General features: G+C 38.7%; 1 protein-coding gene across 1 annotated transcript in view; it reads left to right on the top strand.

The window, feature by feature from the left end:
• Positions 1 to 7927: 7927 nt before the first annotated feature.
• PGM2L1 (phosphoglucomutase 2 like 1) overlaps positions 7928 to 21468 on the top strand; it is a 52638-nt gene continuing 39097 nt past the window's right edge. The window contains exon 1 of the mRNA XM_041730478.1: positions 7928 to 8373. Coding sequence (XP_041586412.1) covers positions 8263 to 8373 — 111 coding nt within the window. The 5' untranslated portion in view covers positions 7928 to 8262. The remainder of the gene's footprint in view (positions 8374 to 21468) is intronic.

Here is a 21468-nt window from a genome sequence, read left to right as displayed (position 1 = left end):
CCCAGGGATCCCTCTTTGCCACTTTGATTCAACATTGTACTGAAGTTCTAGACAGAGCAAACAGGCAAAAAAAAAAAAAAAAAAAAAAAAGCAAAAGACATCCAGATTTGAAAGGAAAAAGTAAAACTATCTATTCACAGATGATATGATCTTGTATACAGAAAATCCTAAAAAATTAAATAAAAAGCTATTAGAACCAATAAATGAATTCAGTGATGTTTCAGGATGTAATCAATATACAAAATCCAATTGTATTTCTACAATTGATAGTTCATTGCAAGTATACAGAAATAAAACAATAAAATTAAGACACGAAAAAAGTTTTTTAAGATTTTATTTATTTATGAGAGACACAGAGAGAGAGAGGCAGAGACACAGGCAGAGGGAGAAGCAGGCTCCATGCAGACAGCCTGATGCAGGACTCAATCCCGGGAGTCAGGGATCACGCCCTGAGCCAAAGGCAGATGCTCAACCACTGAGCCACCCAGGTGTCCCAATAAATGAAATTAAATTAAGAAAACAATTCCAAAAAAAAAAAAAAAAAGACAATTCCATTTACAATGACATCAAAAAGAATAAAATACTTGGGAATTAATTTAACAAAAAAGCCTAAAACTTACACTCTGAAAACTATAAAATATTGTTGTAAGATATTAAAGAAAATCCACAACTAAAAAAAAAATCCCACGTTCATGGATTGGAAGATTTAACATTGTTAAAATGGTGAAACTTCCTAATCTGATCTATAGATTCAGTGCATCCAATCTGGATTCCCAGCTGACTTCCTTGTAGAAATTGACAACCTAACTGTAAAATTTATTTAGAATTGTGAGGTATTTAAAATAGTCAAAACAGGGCAGCCCAGGTGGCTCAGTGGGTTTAGCGCTGCCTCCAGCCCAGGGCATGATCCCGGAGATCCGGGATCAAGTCCCACATCGGGCTCCCTGGGTGGAGCCTGCTTCTCCCTCTGCCTGTGTCTCTGCCTCTCTCTCTCTCTGTGTGTCTCTATGAATAAATAAATAAAATTGTTTAAAAAATTTAAAAAATAAAATAAATAAAAATAAAATAAATAAAATAGTCAAAACAATCCTGAAAAAGAAGAACATAGTAAGGCTCACACTTCCTTATTTCAAAACTTAGTACAAAGTAACAGTAACCTAGACAGTGTGGTACTAGCACACAGATAAACATATAGATCAAAGGAATATAACAGAGTCCAGAAATAAATCTGTATGTCCATAGTCAATTAATTTTCTACAAGAATGACAAGGCCATCCAGTAGGGAAAGAGTAATTTTTACTACTGGAGAGAGTAGGGAAAAAGAATGGATCTCAGACAACTACAAGCAGAAGAATGAGGTTAGATCCCTTCCTTGAGCCATATATAAAATTAATTCAAGATGGATTGAGAATCTAAACATAAGAGTTAGAACTATAAAACTGGGCAGACAGAGTGGCTCAGCGGTTTAGCACCTGCCCTCGGCCAGGTTGTGATCCTGGAGTCCTGAGATCAACTTCCACATCAGACTCCCTCCATGGGGCCTGCTTCTCTCTCTGCCTATGTCTCTGCCTCTCTGTCTCTGTCTCTCATGAATAAATAAATAAATAAATAAAATATTTTTTAATCTAAAAATTAAAATAAAAAAAAAAGAGGGACACCTGGGTGGCTCCAGTGGTTGAGTGTCTGACTTCAGCTCAGGGTGATATCTCAGAGTCCCAGAATTGAGTCCCACATCATGCCTCTTGCATGGAGCCTGCTTCTCCTCCCTCTGCCTATGTCTCTGCCTCTCTCTGTGTCTCTCATGAATAAATAAAATCTTAAAAAAATAATAAATTAATTTTTACAACAAGACTGTGAAAAGATAGGGATGAGGGAATGGGTAAAACAGGTGAAGGGGCTTATAAGATGTACAAACTTTCAGTTATAAACTAAGTTTATAGAGATGAAAAGGACAGCATAGGGAACATTGTCAATATTGCAGTGATGTATGGTGGCAGATGGTGACTACATTTATTGTGGTGAGTACTGAGTAATGTATAAAATTGTCAAATCACTATGTTGTACACTTGAAACTAATATAACACTGTATGTTGACTATACTGTAATAAATGAAGGAATGTGAAAGACAACCCACAGAATGAGGAGAAATATTTGCAAATCATTTATCTGATTTGTATCAGGAACTTATATCCAGAAACATAAGTAAATCTTACAACTCAATAATAAAAAAACAATTTAAAAAGTGGGAAAAAGATGTGAATAGATAGCTCTCCAAAGATGACATACAAATGGCCAATAAACATATGAAAAGGGGCACCTAGGCCCGTAGTGGTTGAGTGTCTGCCTTTTGCTTAGATTATGATCTTAGGGTCCTGAGATAGAACCCAGAGTTGGGCTCCATGCCAAGCACTGAGCACAGAGCCTGGAGACTGCTTAAGATTCCCTCCCTCTCTCTGCCCCTTTGCATATCCCATGCTTGCTCGCTCTCTAAAAAACAAACAATCAAATAAATATTTTAAAAATGGCTAGAATCAAAAAGTAAGATATAACAAGAGTTGGAAAATCTGTGGGAAAACCCTCACATACTGCTGGTAGGAATGTAAATGGTGCAGCTGCTTTGGAAAACAGGCCGATCCTCAAATGATTAAATACAGAGTTACCACAAGATCCAGCCAATCACCTAAGAGAAATGAAAACATATACCACACATAAACTGTACATGAATATCTGTAGCAGCGTTATAGCCAAAATTAATAGCTAAAGGACAGAAACAACCCAAATGTCATCAATGGACAAACCGATCAACAAAATGTAATACAGCCATACACTGTAATATTATTCAACTGCAAAAAGAAATTAAATAGTCCTATATGCTGCAACATGTATGGTCTTTTAAAACATTATGCTAGGGATGCCTGGATGGCTCAGTGGTTGAGCATCTGCCTTTGGCTCAAGGCATTACCTCAGAGTCCTAGGATCGAGTCCTGCATCAGGCTCTCCACAGCGAGCCTGCTTCTCCCTCTGCCTGTGTCTCTGCCTGCTTTTCTGTGTCTCTCATGAATAAATAAATAAAATCTTTTTAAAAATAAAATTAAACATGCTAAGTGGAAAAAGTCAGTCACAAAAAGACCACTTATTATATGATTCCATTTGTATGAAGGGAATTCTACATTTTACTTGTTGTTGTGTCCCTTTGGAGTTTTATGTAATAGGGCTAAAAGTAGGGAATTGTTTACAAGATATTTCCTTTCTTGACTTTTCTCTTTTTTTAAAACAGAGTTCTCTAGAGTTCATGTCAAGTATCCTTGTGAGCAACAAGAAAATACTTCTCAGGGTACCTGGGTGGCTCAGTTAGTTAAGCTACTGCGTTTGGCTCAGGTCACGATCTTGGGGTTCTGGGATCGAGCCCCACATCAGACTTCCTGCTTAGCAGGGAGCCTCTTCTCCCTCTCCCCGATGCCTGTGCTCGCTCTCAAATAAATAAAATCTTAAAAAAAAAAAACCACACAAGATAATACTTCTCTTTTCAGAGAAATCACACAGCAGAATGATAGATTTCCTCAAGATTTAAAGTCTTAAAATAGGAGGGTGATGAGAAAAGAGTCCCTGAAGTTGGCTTGGTGGCAGTACTTCAAGGAATTGGCAAAATTTTCAAGGGGATGGCCATATGATATACTTACAGGCTTTGGGGTTCATAGCCTTAACCAAGTCTCCTGACCACAGCTTATGAAGGGTATGCAAGGAGAAAGCTGTCAGATTTCCAGAGACATTATGATCCTGGACAATACAGATGTTAGCAAAAACCTTGATGAACTAGAGCTATTGACACTTTGTTTCTCTAGTACCATATAAAGCCTGGGTGAGAGGGGAGCTCCTGATATTGATGAAAATTTAATTTCTTGCAACCCAAACAGAATGAGAGCTTTGAGTCTCTCTCTCTCTTTTTTAAGATTTTATTTATTTATTTATGAGAGACACAGAGAGAAGCGCAGAGACACCGGCAGAGGGAGAAGCAGGCTCCATGCAGGGAGCCTGATGTGGGAGTCGATCCTGGGTCTCCAGGATCACACCCTGGGCTGCAGGCAGCACTAAACCACTGCACCACCGGGGCTGCCCAGCTTTGAGTCTCTTAATTCAAAATTTTAAAACAATAAACAAATAGATATTTCTTATACACTTGAGGGTTTTTTTTAATTTTTAAATTTGGAAATAATTTCATATGAAGTTGCAGAAATTAAAATAGTACAAAGATTTTCCATCTATCCTTTTACTCAGATTCACCTATTGTTAAAATTTCCATCTGATATATTATTTCCTGTTTATCTAATAAGCTTGTATGTATATTTATATAATATATATGTGCAACATATATTTGTGTGTGTATATACAGTCTTTTTTTTTTTGAACCATTTGAGGGTAAGTTATATATATATCATGATCCTAAAATATTAAGTCATATATATTAGGACCAAGAGAGACATTCTCTTTCATAAGTACAGTTAGTTGCCAGATTTAGAGAACTCTGGGCAAATTCCCACAAAAAAGGAAATGATATCTTGTCATTTGCAACAACATGGATGGAACTAGAGGGTATTATGCTAAGTGAAGTTAAGTCAGTCAGAAAGTGACACACCATATGATTTCACTCATATGTGGAATTTAAGAAACAAAACAAATGAACAAAGGGAAAAAAGAGAGGGAGGCAAACCAAAAAACAGATTCTTAACTATAGAGAACAAACTGATGGTTACCAGAAGAGAGGTGGGTGGGAGGACAGGTGAAACAGGTGATGGGGATTAAGGAATGCACTTGTTGCGATGAACAGGGGGTGATGTAAGGAAGTGTTGAATCACTATGCTATACACCTGAAAATATTACACTGTAGGCTAACTAACTGAAATTTAAATAAAAACTTAAGGGCAGCCTGGGTGGCTCAGCGGTTTAGCGCTACCTTTGGCCCGGGGCGTGATCCTGGAGACCTGAGATCGAGTTCCCCAATGGACTCCTTGCGTGGAGCCTGCTTCTCCCTTTGCTTCTCATGAATAAATAAATAGAATTAAAAAAAATAACTCTGGGCAAATTCCAACAGAAATTAAAGCTTCTGAACTCTGAGTAGGAAAACTATCATACTTTCTCTCCTGGACACACACACTATTCCTTGATCTAATGAGTTCTGAGTCTCTTTGGTTACCCTTCAATTCCTAAGCAATAAGCCAAAGATGCTGGGCAAGGTTTCTGGTAACCAGTGTATACTATAACCTTGTTGATAAAATTGAGGGCTTGATTGATTCTGGAATTGAATTAAAACTTGTACTTCTCCGGTCTTTTATACTTGCCTTATATAATTCCATCTCTTGGAAGTTCTGTTGATTTAGTAGTATTTCTCAGAATTGAATTAAATTTAAGAATTGTCTTATAAAAACCACTACTTATCAAATTTGATATGTGTAGAAATCATCACTGGATCTTATTAAAAATGTAATTCTGATTCTGTAGAACCGGGATGGGGCCTGAAATTTTGTATTTCCTGCAAGACCCTATAAGAAGACCTATTCTGTGTAGCAAGGTTATGGCCATTTATGTCACAATCAATAAATATTTGTTAAATATGTAGGAACCTAGGCCCTATCCCAATGTTCTGAGTCAGAATCTCTGGAGCAGTGGCCAGGAATACATACTTTAAAGTGAACTCCTAGGGGGACACCTGGGCTGCTCAGTAGTTGAGAATCTGCCTCTGGCTCAGGTCGTGATCCCGGGGTCCTGAGATGGAGCCTGCTTCTCCCTCTGCCTATGTCCCTGCCCCTCTCTGTGTATCTCATGAATAAATAAAATCTATAAATACATAAATACATAGAATGAACTCCTAGGAAGATTTGAGAACCAATGGTTTATGGATTTGAAATGCCCTCCACCTTTTTCTCTGCTTATTGATTTTTTGTCCTTCAAAGCCTTGTGCTTGCTGCTCTGGCCTTGTTGCTTTTATTGACCACCTCCAATAGTTGTCTGCAGCAAATATTTGGTGTTTATCATGAGTTATCTTTTCTCACACATATCCTGTCTCCCCAGACACATTTTATTTTTTGAAATGAACAGTTTTGTTATATACTTTCTGGTAGCCCTAGCTCCTAGCATAATGCTTAGCATAGAGTAAACATTTAATTAACATTTGTCATGGACAATAATGGTGATGATAGTGAACGATTAACTTATTTTCAGGGCACGTGGTTGCTTCCCAGGCCTTGTATGATTATTTTTTTAAAAAGTTTTGTTTATTTATTCATGAGAGGCAGATAGAGAGAGAGAGAGAGAAGCAGGCTCCATGTAAGGAGCCCAACATGGGACTGGATCCGGAGACTCCAGGACCACGCCCCGGGCCGAGGGCAGGCGCCAAACCGCTGAGCCACCCAGGGATCCCCGGCCTTGTGTAATTAAAAATCTGCTGATTCCAAAAAGGAAACACCCAACTGCTTAGCAAAGACTGTCAATCCCAACTGTGGCACGTTATTTTTCAGGTATTGACACTACGATCCTTCTGTATCTTGGTAGCTTGGATTTTATTATGGTGAATGGCTTGTCAAAGGAAAGAAAGGAATACTTTGAATTTATTATGTTTTTTATCTGTGAACCCTAAAGCACTCTAAAGCCATTTATTAAGTTACTGTATACCCATGGTGTAAATATTACACCCTCTCTACAAAAACGCTGACTAGGGAAAGAGCTGTAAAATACTCGGCCAAACTCACAGAGTCATTTTAAGAAGGCCAAACCAGAAAGAATCAGTAGCAGCTGAGTGTGACCGGTAAGCCTTTCTCAACATCCCCCAGACCTCAAGTTGCGTGACTTTGCAAGGTGAGCGTTCCAGAGGAGAGAAGCCAGGATAAGAAGAAATTGACGATTATCTCAATCTTTTTCTTCCTCCGTATGCCGATTGCCATTGCTCTTTGTATCCCTCTTATGACGCTTGTACACTGTCGCTTGTGTTACGGTTAAATGCTGACCCATCTTCCCTCCTTAACTTCCTTGCCTGTTTTTGCAATCAATCTTGTTCTCCCTCCTCCTCCACTGCAGTAGCAGAGAAAAAAAAAGAACTGCCAGCAGACGAGATCTGAAACGAGGGGGAAAAAAATTTAAAAATTAAAAAAACAAAAAAACAAAAACGAGTTTGGCACCCTGGTTCCATCACTTAGGAAATTCTGCCTCTTTGAAAAAGTCCCTTCACTCTGAGGTACTTTCCTCTTTGTTTGTAAAATAGGGATAGATCACGCTCACCTACCTCACAAGATGGTTGAAGCGACAGAACAAGATTCGTAAACTGTAAAGCATTAAATGGATAGAAGCGGTCCCCTTACTCCATCAGTCCTGGTTTGAATTAATTTAACTCCAGGGCCACATTGCGCAGCAAAGCAGGGACAGGGCGTGTCCACAGGGAACAGCCTCGAGGCAATATCTTTTTGAGGAGAGGGAGAGCGCGGAGCCGCTGGGTGTTGTAGTCTTTGCGGCAGTCTCCACAGGTCTTGGGGAAAGAAAAGGACTACAATTCCCGTGAAGCCGTGCGGAAACAGTCCCTTGCACCCTCCCGCCAAGTGCGTTCCCCAGGCTGAAGCGAGAGGTCGAAGGGGGTCCTAGGAGCGCGCGCGCCGTCGGTCCGCGGAGCGATCGCTGAGGAGGGCTGCTGGTGGTGGCCGTGGTAGCTGAGGAAACGAGACGCACGGGAATGTGTTACGGGATAGAGAATATATCCTGTATCAAGGGATAAGACGCGTGGCAAGAGTCAAATTAAAAAATAAAAAGCCGTGCCTAACCCCTCATCACCCTAGCTGATGCTACCTCGCGCTACTGCGGAGGGGCCGGGAGCGCACTCTCCCGCTCGCGCTTCACGCCCCAGGGACTTAAATCAGCAGGGGCGGGAAGGGGCGGGGCCTGCGGCGCACGGGGCGGGGCGTAGGGCGGCGGCGGCGGCGGCGGCAGCGGCCACGACCCAGACATCTGGGACTGTTGTTGTTCTCTCGCGGCGGGACTGCCTCAGTCCTTTCGCGCAGAAAGAGATCCCGAGCTGGTTTGGTGGGAGCGGGCGGCCGCATCCCTCTTCTCTCCTGCTTCCCCGAAGCTGCAGCAGGAGCTGGCTCAGACACCCTGCGGGTGGTCTCCGATGCCCGTCAGTGAGGAGGGGGCGTAGAACCGTGGTGAGCGCATCTCAGCCTCCCCACCCGCCAGATCTGTCTTCGCCGGCCCCCCAGGCCCTCACACCCCAGTCTGGCTGCCATGGCTGAAAACGCAGAGGGAGACCTGAACTCCAACCTGCTGCACGCCCCCTACCAAACCGGGGATCCTCAGCTAGACACGGCCATCGGGCAGTGGCTCCGTTGGGATAAGGTGGGTACCTGGTCCAGCCCGGCATCCGCCCGGTCCTCCCGTACGCCCTCCCACACGCAGTCTGCCCTTCCCGGTCCCCACCCGGTCTGGTGCTCGGCAGGCTGCAGGGGAGATGGCTCAGGCCAGCCGTTGGGGGCCAGCGGAGCCGGGCGTTGCCACCCACCTATGCCTGGGCTGCCTCCCCGGGACCGTCTCAGCCCCGCTGCCTGTAGTCTCTTTTGCAGTGCGCGGAATTGCAGCCTCCCTTTCTCACCCCCCCCCCCCCGCCCTTCAAGTGCACGTCGTCTCTCTCTCTCTCTCTCTCTCTCTCTCAAAATTATTATTATCATCATCATCGTCTTAAGTTAAACCTTTCATAGAGCTATTTCCTTTCTTCTCCCTTGACTTCCTTGTCTGCAAACCTGAAAGTGGGTTTTGGTACCCTTTTTAGATGTCTCTAACCGCTCACCGCTTTGCTTCTGGTCTGGTGTGTTTCCACCTTCCGTCGCTAGGTAGTCGCTGGTCTTTTATCATTCCCCGGTATTCTCTAGTATCACCTTTTGCTCTCGAGAAAGGTAAGAGTTGTCTTACCTCTTTATTTCCCTTGTCAGGAGTTATTTTCTGGAAGCAGCCTGTTCAAAGAATCACGTTTTCACGGTTTCGTTTGATGTTCCTGATACGGAAGTGTTTTTGCTTTACCCACTGCTTTTCCTCCTCTGCCCCTAACACCCCCTCCAAGTTGTTGGGGTGATTTCATCTTGTGCAGGCAGATGGGATGGATATGTGAGAGCCAGAGTTAAAACGCAGTTCTCGCACTTGTAGAAGAGGCCGCATCAGAGGAAGATGATCCAAGCTTTTGCTTTGTCAAGTGCATTAAATGCGTTGTTGAAGTAGAGAAGGCAACGGATTTGAAATAGAATTAATAATAGTGAATGAAGAAATTAGTATGGCGGTATGTGAAATCGTGTACAAAAGAATTTCCCAAAGGATTCGCTTTCTTAAAAAGTCTTTTCACTTTGCTCATTCGTGCATTTAGCAAAAAATATTTATTGAGCATTGGGTAACGTTTTCTGAGTCTGTTAGGGCCACGGAATGAATACTAATGGTGAGAAAATAGAAGGGTTTCTGCCCTCAACAAGCTTTCAGTTAGCAGATAAGACCAACAAATAAGCAATTGCAATAAGTTAGTTACTGTTACTTGATCATATGCGTCTTGGACGTTCTGTTCTTCCTCTGGAGTCTAAACCAGTGCTTCTCAAACCTTAAAGTCTTTACAGATCATCTGGATCTAAAATGCAGATTCACAACTGATAGGTCTGGGGTAGGGTCTGAGATTCTTCCTCAAGAATGAGCAACCGGGTGATACAAATGCTGCTGGTCTGTGGACCACTTGGAGCGGGAAGACTCTAGAGTGTTCTGATTCAAAAATCAAATTAAAGAAATCGCTCTCTTATTATAGTATTTGACCATATACATATATTTTTTAAGTCAAGTGTGCAGAATTTGTGATATCCCATTAATTACCATAAGGACGTGTAAAAAGTGAGTAACTTTAAAGCCATTTGCTGGAGGTCAGCTTGGTAAAAGAGCTAAAGCTTAGCATACAAATATATTACAAACTGACTATATAAGTGTCTTCAACAGGGAAGCCTAACCAAATTATATGAATGATAACCTTATATGTTTAATATGGATGTTTTTGTTTAAAGCCATCTGCTTTCATTGGTATTTTCATTGCTATTTTAGGAAGTGAAAGTGGTTGGGCCCTTATTGTCCCTAAAGAGAAAGGAAGAGTCATGAAATTTGAAAACACTTGTAGAATTCCAACACAATTTAATTTACTAGTAACTACCATGTATGTGAAAGCTTTTGACCCCAACAATAGGAATTTGTATTCATTACCATGGATGAGATCTTTTGTTCTTTTTAGGTACCAGTTTTGTCTATACTTTTCCTAATGAGTCTCTTGATTGATTTTTTTAAAAGATTATTTGAGTGAATTAATATTTATTCATTGTCTATGCTGTGTCTAGGTATTATTGGGATATATGGAAATATAAAAATACTATAAAATGTGTATATACATAAAAAGATAACACCAGGGCAGTATTGGTGGTAATTAAATGTTTTATAGGCAGTCCTTATAGGAATTCCGAAGTCAGAGTGACCTGTGGACTGGGATGATCAAGGAAGACTTTATAAAATGGGATACATATAAAAAGAATGAGAGGAAAATGGAAGAGAAATTCTTAAATTATATTTAAAGTACCCTCTCTATTTTTTTTTAAAGATTTTATTTACTCATGATAGACACAGAGAGAGAGGCAGAGACACAGGCAGAGGGAGAAGCAGGCTCCATGCAGGGAGCCTGACGTGAGACTTGATCCCAGGTCTCCAGGATCACGCCCTGGGCCAAAGGCAGCACTAAACCGCTGAGCCACCCAGGCTGCCCAGAGTGCCCTCTCTATATAAGATACTAGCTAAAAACCTGTGGAAGATACAAAGATGAAATAGATAGGGATTATATCTTCAAAAAACATAGAAGGGAAAATGAAACAAAAGCTCACAAAGGGAACAAGTAATACGTGTCCTTAACTGAGGAAGAAATCTAAATAATTTAAATAATTGTTTCATAAAAATAATAATTGATCCCTCTTATAATGGGAAATAATACTTTTAATTGGTAAACAAAGGTGTATTTAATGTAGACTGATAGTGTGGGTAACCTAGGCTATATCCCAGGGCACTGAAATTTAGAGTGCAGAAATGTAAAATAATAGATCAAACTTTCAGCATTTATTACATGACATGCTGACAACATAGTGTTTTAGAAGAGGAACTGAGTTTAATACCTGATTAATATCTATTTAGTGAAAAAAAAAAAAAAGGAACCTATCACATGTGGCTGCTTCTGAATGACTCTGCTTGCCTAGATCACCAAAATTGCTAGTTTTAGCCTTGGTAGGGTGATGTACTTAGAAAAGTCTTCATGAAAAAAAAAAGTGCTACTTGTGCTAAACTTTCAGAATTGGTTAAAATTTAGATTTGTCAACATAGGATCTATTCCAAGCAGATATAGAAAGTTTGTGTACTTAGAATATTTGTTTCTGCTGTAGCTTTGGTTTGGATACATAGAGAGAAATTATTGGAAAGTTATGTAGAGACAGATCATAGAAAAGCTTCAGTATGTCTTTAGCGGCCTTGAATAAATAAAAGTGTATATAAGTGTTAAGAAGAAAATAATGCAACAAGAAAGGTTTTTTATTGGGGCAGTCTGGGATACCCCATGTAATTTCCATGGGGTGGCATTATGTTGGTAAATTTTTTTTAAAGATTTTATTTATTTATTCATAGAGACACACAGAGAGAGACAGAAACAGACACAGGCAGAGGGAGAAGCGGGCTCCATGCAGGGAGCCTGACGTGGGACTCAATCCTGGGTCTCCAGGATCACGCCCCAGGCTGCAAGTGGCACTAAACTGCTGCGCCACTGGGGCTGTCCCCTGTCTTGGTAAATTTACCATAGTTCACTAACTGACCCTCAGTTTTTAAGCCTTCAGATTGTGTCTCTCTTGTCTCAGGATGAATTCACCCTCAAGAAACTGAAACTGATGTCTGAACTCAGAATGTAATTTTATTAATTTATAGTACAGATGTAATGTAAGTGGATTTGTCTCTAATCAGGGTATTTTCTAGACGTACCATAAGGGAAGTCAAAGAATCGGAAGATTTTTAGTGATCATGAAATCAAATCACAGGGATTCAGATACATGACTACATGTTCAACAGCATTGGCCTGTAGTAAGTAAATGCTACCATTCTATAATGGAACTATCCTACCACTGGAACCCAACAAGTCCATGGTTCAAGGTGTTCTTCCTCCAGGTAATGCACAGATGGCTTCTGTCGTGCTCTCTCCCTTCTATGTTCTAGATCTAAGGCCCTCACTTTCTTCTACTTCTTTCAATGTTTTCATACATTCTATCACATTATAAACAAGTCTTCACTGGCCTAGAAGCCAGATTCTCTGTAACATGACTACTATCACCTGTTTCTGATCTACAGTAAATTTTAACTTTTTGAAAGCAGATATAACCAAGATATTGAGTCCTGCTCAAGTTTGGGTGCGTGAATGTGTGGGTGGGGAGTGGAACAGGACACAGGGCAGCGCTGTTCAGCCAGTTGGAGCAGCAACAGCTATATTGACAAAATGTGCAGGCAGAGATTGGCCATGGCATTTTGAAAAATAGTGGGTAGAGCACTCTGGTCTCAAAATGTAGGTGTATGCTGAGAAAGGATAGAATATAAAGTTAAAGATGGTTTAGGTTAGGTTAAGGCTATGAAATGCCTGAAAATAGAAATAAAAGACTTTAAGCCAGTGATTTTCAGATATCTAGCATAGTTAAACTTTTTCAAGCAAAATATAGCCCTGGAAAATGGTGAATGGGGATCCCTGGGTGGCACAGCGGTTTAGCGCCTGCCTTTGGCCCAGGGCGCGATCCTGGAGACACGGGATCGAATCCCACGTCGGGCTCCCGGTGCATGGAGCCTGCTTCTCCCTCTGCCTATGTCTCTGCCTCTCTCTCTTTCTCTCTCTCTCTCTGTGTGACTATCATAAATAAAAATTTTAAAAAATAAAAAAAAAGGAAAATGGTGAATGAATTTCCTTTTAAATCATCATTGTGTGATGGAAAATATACCCAAGAAACATCTCTACAAAGGCAGTCTTGTGTAATTTTATCGTATAGAGACCTAAAGAAGTTGTGGTAGAGCCTAACCAGGGCTTGTATCTGTCAGCTAGTTCAATTTTTACAAATACTCATTTATATTCCCTTTCTTGGTTCACATTTTTCTAATACTTAATTTGGTCTTTAATCACTGAAGAGAACAGAATACACATGGCTTTATTAATTTGGGGAAAATAGTACTTCCTAGTTGAATATATTTGTGTAGTTTTCAAACCGTGTAAAATATTCTAAATTTCATTTGATGCTCACAGCAACCCTGAATGGTAGGCAAGCTGGATAGTAGTTATCCCCATTTTTACAAGTAAAGAAACTTAATTTCAGAAAAGGTAAATGACTTACTCAAGGATGTATAATTTTTAAGCAGTAGAGTTGGGACTAGAATCAAGGTTACCTGACCTTTACTCTAGTTTTCTTATCACTGAACTATACTCTGTAACCTGAATATTTAGTAAATGTTAGTGATATACACCAGGTTTCAAGGACTTCATTAAAATGATTTTATTGGCTTATGTTAAACCTGAGTAGGATGTAATTGCAGAATAAATGTCATGGAATTTTTTTTAAGAGCTGAATTTGCGTATCAACAGTTGCTTTGGTCTCCCTAGCAACATTTCTCCCTCTGAGTAATTTCGTACATATAAATGAGGGTTTGAATTTATTTTACTTCTTAGAAATAAAACTCATTTTTCTTTTTATTTCCACATTTCTTACATTTTCCCCCTCAGTTTCCATCATTTCATCTTCCATGCATTTTTATTCATTTCAAAAAATACATACTTATGATAAAAAAGAAAAGTACAAAAAGGAACATAATAGAAAACGATGATGTTCCTAACTGCTTCTTGTTTTTGATTTGTTCCTTACAAGCTATTTTTAGCTGTTTTTAGTTATTCTCATGGTTACCATCAAAAGACTAAATAATATGCTAGTACCACTAGTCCTGGATTTATTTTATGCATTATTTGTCAAATATATGCTGTAAAAACTCAGAGCTTATGTACACCATTCTCTCTCTCCTAAATTTCAACATTTACGTTTTAGTTATTCACTTAAAAGTTTAAATGTACTTAGTGCTGGGATCCCTGGGTGGTGCAGTGGTTTAGCCCCAGCCTTTGGCCCAGGGCGCGATCCTGGAGACCCGGGATCGAATCCCACATCGGGCTCCCAGTGCATGGAGCCTGCTTCTCCCTCTGCCTATGTCTCTGCCTCTGTGTGTGTGTGTGTGTGTGTGTGTGTGTGTGTGACTATCATAAATAAATAAATAAATAATTTTTAAAAAATGTACTTAGTGCTAACTCACAAATGCAGAGCTCCCAATTGCCCATTTTATTTAAGAGGACAGTGGCAGAAAACAAACCTACATACACAAAAATAGAGAAAACCCATACCATCTTCCGAGAAAAATCTGGGGATACCAATGACTGACCAAGGATTAAGTTATGTAAAGGAAAGAAACAGCATGAAAACCAAAGAAAAAGAAAGCAATGGGTCCAGAAAAAAAAAAAAAAGAAAGAAAGAAAAGCTGAGGTTAACGAGATATATAGAACTTTAAAAATTTTTAGATTAAATTTAAAGAGACAATTCCATCAAATGAGGAAAGATGCTATGAAAAGGAATCAAAAGCAAGAATGAACTCTTGGAAGTTAAGAGAGAGAGAAAATGACTGAATCCTTCTCTACCTTCTGCCAAATGCAATAGAAACTATAAAAACTTAAGTTGAGGAAACCTACAGCAAAAAGGATATAGGAAATATAAGGGAAGCTAACATGGAGGAACTACTCCAGTGGAAAGAAATCCCAAATGACTATGGTGCCCTAGATCCACATTGGGCTTCAAGAAATGTGTCTTGAAAAAGAATGATACACACATGCCGTAAATAATAAAAAACTGGAAGATATTAATGATATGGTGAAGATGGTATATTTCTCTGGCAATAACATTAAAAAAAGAAAAGCAGTTTTCTACAGATAGTTCAGAAGAAGGGAGGGGAGGAAGGAGGGATGGGAGGAAGGAAGGAAAGAAGGAAGACCTGAGTAAGCAAGTTATGGTCTGAACATGAAGCAAACTGAAACAGGGCGTGATTTTGAACAACCAATTGATAGGACTTAAGAAAAAATTCCTTTTGATCCCAATACCTTCAGGAGACATAGATGGGCCTGAACAGAAGCAAATTTTATCCAAACCCACAACAGGGATCCACAGTGAACAATATTTAGATGATCTTAACTTGGTGTTCACATTATGTTCAATTTTGAGGATCAACCTGAAGACAAAATGTAAGATTTAATTATTTATATTGTGGTGAGAAAACACAACATAAAATTTACCATCATAACCATTTTTAAGTGTACAGTTCAGTAGTATTAATTATACTCACATTGTGAAATGCATCTCTAGAATATTTTTCATCTTTTAAGTCTGAAATCCACCCATTATATAGGTCCCTTTTTGCCTCCCCCCCCATTCCCTGGTAACCACCATTCTACTCTTTCTATGAATTTGACTATTTTAGATACTTCATAGAAAGAAAATCATATAGTATTTGTCTTTTTGTAACTAGTTTATTCCACTTAACATAATGTCTTTAAGGTTCATCATGTTGTAGCATATTACAGGATTTCCGTCTTTAAAACTGAATAATATGGTATACCATATTTTGTTTATACATTTAAGCATCAGTGGACACTTGGGTTGCATCCAGCCCTTGGCCATTGTGAACTGTGCTGCTGTGAACATACATGTGCAAATATTTCATCAAGACCCTGTTTTCAATTATTTTAGCTATAAACCCAGAAATGAGATTACTGGAACAAAATGTAGACATTAGAGGCATAAGTAGGGTTTTGGCTTACTGTGCTTTGTTTCATGCTACTTTCTGACTTTCAGAAATATGTTGAAATTTCATATACTCCTTCAGGACCCACTGACCCCTTCTCCAGTTCTTTTTGCATTGTGGATTTAGTCCTTTGATACCTTTACTGTCATTTGAAAAATTCCCAGGGACACCTGGGTGGCTCGTGGTTGAGCATCTACCTTCAGCTCAGGGCATGATCCTGGGATCCCGGGATTGAATTCCGAATCCATCTTCCTGCAGGGAACCTGCTTCTCCCTCTGCCTGTCTCTGCCTCTCTCTGTGTCATGAATAAATAAATAACATCTTAAAAAATAATAATAATAAAAATAAAATAAATTCTCAGGAAGAAGAGGAGTCTTTCATCTTCAAATGAAATTCTCTATTATTTTTTCAAATTAAAAATGTACTTAAAAGTGGAAGCAACCAAGATGTCTTTCAGTAGGTGAATGGGTAAATAAACTTTGGTATATCCACACAGTAGAATACTATATATTGATTTTTTTTAAATAACCTGTCAAGCTACAAAAAAGAAATGAGCCATCCAGCCACAAAAACACAGTTAAAAAACTTTAAATACATACTACTTAATGAAAGAAGCCATTTTGTAAAAGCTACGTACTGTCTGACTCCAACTGTATGTCATCCTGAAAAAGGTAGAACTGTGGAGACAATGAAAAAAAATGAACAGGGGAAAGGAGGAAGTAGATGGACCACAAGAGGTTTTTAGAGCAGTGAAGCTATTCTTGTATGATATTATAATATGTAATACATTATGTATTTGTCAAAACCCATATGTAAGTTATGGGCTTCAGTTTATCATATTGGATCAATATTGGATTAATTACAACAAATTGCCACACTAATACAAGATGTTCACAACAGGGGAGACTATTGTGAAGGGGGGCATTTATGGGAACTCCCTGTACTATCTGCTCAATTTTCTATAAACCTAAAACTATTCTTTTTTTTTTTAATTTTTTTTTATTTTTTGATAGTCACAGAGAGAGAGAGAGAGAGAGAGAGGCAGAAACATAGGCAGAGGGAGAAGCAGGCTCCATGCACCGGGAGCCCGATGTGGGATTCGATCCTGGGTCTCCAGGATCACGCCCTGGGCCAAAGGCAGGCGCCAAACCGCTGTGCCACCCAGGGATCCCCCTAAAACTATTCTAAAAAGTAAAGTCTAGGCCGCCTGTCAATAGCATGTGACTCTTGATCTTGATGTCATGAGTTTCAGCCAGCATTGAGGGTAGAGTTTACTTAATAACAAATAAACAAACAAACAAAAGATTTAAAAAGGTACAGTCTATGAATTTTAAAAATATATATGTACTTCAAAGGGAAAGGATTCATATTTGAAAGCACATCCTTTTTCCCACCTGAAATTTTCAAAATAGGACTGGCTTATTCTGCTTTTTATTTGGGGGCTTTTTTTACCCTATCTTTTCTTTCATAAAGGACTTTTGTTTAGTTCCTTCAAGTTTTCTACAAGGCCATTAGAAAGCCTATGTGTATATATCTTTGATCTGGAATTATTTTCCCTCTTTCCTCCTATTTGAAAATTTTGAGGGAGCCTGAGAACCTAATGAAAAGGAATTTGTCTTCATTTGGTTCTTTCAGATTTTACTTGTAAGATACTAATCCAATAATGGATTATCGAACTAATCCAATAATGTAAATATTATATTTCACCATATCAGATTTTCATGCTCCTTCCCTGTATTATCTAAGTTAGATTTCTTTCATCCTCTTGGAGAAACAGCATGATTTGCTTGTTTAGTTGTTTTTACACATTTCATGTGTCTGTTCACTTTTTTATAAATATTTTTCCCCAAAATGAAAGGATGATAGTAATTTAGTGCAAATTTTACTAAAATATTTTTTCATTAGTCAGTTTCTCTCTATTGCTAGCTCATATTAAGGCTGCTGCCCTCTGGTGTTGGGAGTTAAAGAGAAAATAATACTTTTCCAGTGGAAAAAAATATAGACGGGTAGGTACTGTATCTAATATGGCGTGGGATCCTTTACACCAGATAATTTAGTGAGCACTGGATCTTACCAAACAGAACTATGACATGGTCATATCAAATGCACAAAATAATATGAAAATTATAATGTAAATGAAAAATCTTATGCTTCTCTGATACATAGGCCTATTAGCTTTCAGCTAACCATAAGATCTCTCTAATATAAAGATCTCTTTAGTGTAAATGTGGTTTTATTTTGTGGTTTCTGCTTCAGAATTTTTCTCATGTTATTTATGCCTCTGAAATATTTCATTGTTTATGCAGGTAAAATTTACAAAAAACCTAAATGCCCACCAAAGGGGGAAGGATAAACAAATTTGAACACTGCAATAGTTGAATATACTAGATTGGGGATGAATGAATAAAGAATTATGGTATATATATATACTGTGGAATATTATTCATCCATAAAAAGAAAATCCTACTATTTGTGACAACGTAGATGGAACTTGAAGGCATTATGCTAAGGGAAATAAGACACAAGAAAAACAAAGACTATATGATCTCACTTACATGTGGAATCTAAAAAAACCCAAAAGACCAAAAACACACCAAACTTCTAGAGAGATCAGATTTGTGGTTACCAGATGGGGTATGTGTATGCAGTCTTAGAGGAGGGTGGTCAAAGGGTACAAACTTATGGTTTTATGTAAGTACTAGGGATGTAACGGACAATATAATTATAGTTTATAGGGCTATATGATATATTGAAAACATTTAAGAAAGTAGATTCTAGGGGTGCTTGGGTAGCTCAATCAGTTGAATGTCTGAGTCCTGGTTTCGGCACAGGTCATGATCTCAGGGTCATGAGATCGAGTCCCACATTGGGCTCCATACTCAGCAGGGAATCTGCTTGAGATTCTTTCCCATTCCCTTTCCCTTTGCCCCTCTCCCTGCTCTCTCTCTCTCAAATAAATAAATCTCTTTTTTAAAAATGTAGATTCTAAGAGTTTTCTTCACAGAGAATTTTTTTCCTTTTATTGTATCTATATAAGATGTTAACTAAACTTATTATGCTAATCATTTCACAATACCTTGAATAGCATGAAGGTTGGGGCACCAATACCCCAAACAGTTGAAAATCTTCATGTAACTTTTTTAAAAAGATTTTTTTTTAAAGATTTTATTTATTTATTCATGAGAGACACAGAGAGAGAGAGAGGCAGAGACACAGGCAGAGGGAGGAGCAGGTTCCATGCAGGAAGCCTGATGTGGGACTCAATCCTAGGTCTCCAGGATCATGCCCTGGGCTGAAGGTGGCGCTAAACCGCTGAGCCACCTGGGCTGCCCTTTTAAAAAGATTTTTGAGATTGAGAAAGAGAGAAAGAGAGAGAGAGCAGTACAGAGAGGGAGAAGCAGTCTCCCCACTGAGCAGAGAGAGTCTCCCCACTGAGCCCTGATGCAGGGCTCGATCCTAGGACCCTGAGATCATGATCAAAGCCAAAACCAGCTGAGCCACTCAGGCACCCCTGCATGTAACTTTTGACTCCCAGAAAACTTAACAGCCTACTGTAGACCAGAAGCCTTATCAATAAAATAAATAGCTGATTAACACAGATTTATATCTTATATGTATCATAAAATGTACTCTGAAAATAAAATAAGCTAGACAAAATGTTATTAAGAAAATTATAAAGAAGAGAAAATACATTCAGAATACTGTACTGACTTTATTGAAAAAATCTGCATATAAATAGACCTGCTTAGTTCAAACCTGTGTTGTTCAAGGGTCATTGTATATATAAATTAAACCATTATGCTGTATGCCTTAAGCTTACACAGTGATGTCAATTGTTTCTCAGTAAAACAGGAACAAAACAAAACAAAAATAGATCTGTTTGTATTGAAAGGACCCCCAAAATATATTAAGTGAAATAAGTGGCTATATAGAACCTAATGTGCAATTTGATACCATATATATAAAATAAAAAGAGAGAAAGCAAAACTACATTTCTATACATATGTAAATGCTGGTAAAGATTTGGAAGGATGCATCCCAGCAGTTCTGGTTCCTCCCACAGGAGGGGTCTGGGACCAGGGGTAAGAGTCAAAGACATCTTTAGCTTTATGTGTATTATTAGTATTTTTTTTTAACTAGGAAAATGTATTGATATAGTTCAAAATTAATAATAATTTTTAAAATACAAATAAAGAGGAGCTCCTGGGTTGCTCAGTTGGTTAAGCATCCAACTCTTCATCTCAGCTCAAGTCTTGATCTCAGGGTCATGCATTCAAGCCCTACATTGGACTCCATGCTGGGCATGGAGCCTACTTTAAAAAATAAATAAAATTAAATAAGATCCAAAAAAAGAACGATTAATTGTCAACTATCTGATGCTTTTTAAGAACCATAGAAATTAAAAGTCAGGAAGACTACGTAAGAAGTAGAATTTGAGCTGGGCCTTCATGGGTAAATAGGATTGAAATAGATGATGAATATGGGAGAAAATTTAAGGTGGGAGGAATAGAAGAATAAAACGGAAAATGATACTGATCAGGAAAATGAAACTGAATGGGCAGCATGCAAGAATAAAATTTTTTTTAACTCGAGTATAGCATACATGTTAGACTGCTGTTGTAGTGAAGATTACGTAAAAGAAAAAGGAAATCTCATGTTTATTGAGTGATCATGTGCCAGATGTGTTAATAGATGCTCTCATGTAAAAAAAATCTCTTTTAATCCTTCAAGGATTGTTTGAGGTAGTTATTCCCATTTTTTAACCTATGTAATACAGACTCAGAGAAATGGAGAGAGTATTTGAATCCAAAGAGATTTTGATCTCTGCCCTTTGGGATCTGATTCCCACCCTTCCTGACCTTTATATTTGTTGTAACCGGAATTGGACTCTATTGTTGGTTCTTGGCTGATTAATCTGCCAGAATGCAATTAGGATGAGATGGGTTAGAGATATGGAGGGTAGCCTGGAGACTCTTCTAGAATTATGGATAACAAAGTTTTACATTAGGGTGATTATAGCCTTTTTAACAAATTGACCTCTCCTTTTTAAAAACCACAGAGAATGACAAACCTCTCCTGTTTCGTTACAATAGTTTGCTAAATTTGAATCAGATCTCCTTTTCAAAGAAATAAATTACAGATTCAATTTAAATTCCTATATCCACTTTACTGATCCCATTCTATTCCCTTCTACCTTTCCCCAAAGTAACCAAGACTTATCTAAGAATACTAGAGTTTTGTCTTAATTTCCTGTTTGGGGGCCCGCCTGCCTGCAGCTCCAATTTTGATCCCAGGGTCCTGGGATGGAGCCACACATTGGGCTCCCTCCTCAGCGGGGAGCCTGCTTCTTCCTTTCACTCTGCCTTCTACTACTCTGCGTGCTTGTGCTCTCTCTGTGTCAAATAAATAAAGAAAATCTTTTTTAAAAAATGAATAAATTCCCTGTTTGGTTGAAAAATAGCTTTATTTTCCATTAAATCAAGTAAAGATAACCCTAGAAGCTAAACAGGAGCTAAGTTCCTTTAAAAAAAA

The sequence above is a fragment of the Vulpes lagopus genome, chromosome 15, assembly GCF_018345385.1.
Source record: "Vulpes lagopus strain Blue_001 chromosome 15, ASM1834538v1, whole genome shotgun sequence".
Classification (NCBI taxonomy): domain Eukaryota; kingdom Metazoa; phylum Chordata; class Mammalia; order Carnivora; family Canidae; genus Vulpes; species Vulpes lagopus.
Note: the sequence above shows the minus strand (reverse complement) of the source record. Positions and strands in the feature narration are given on the sequence as shown.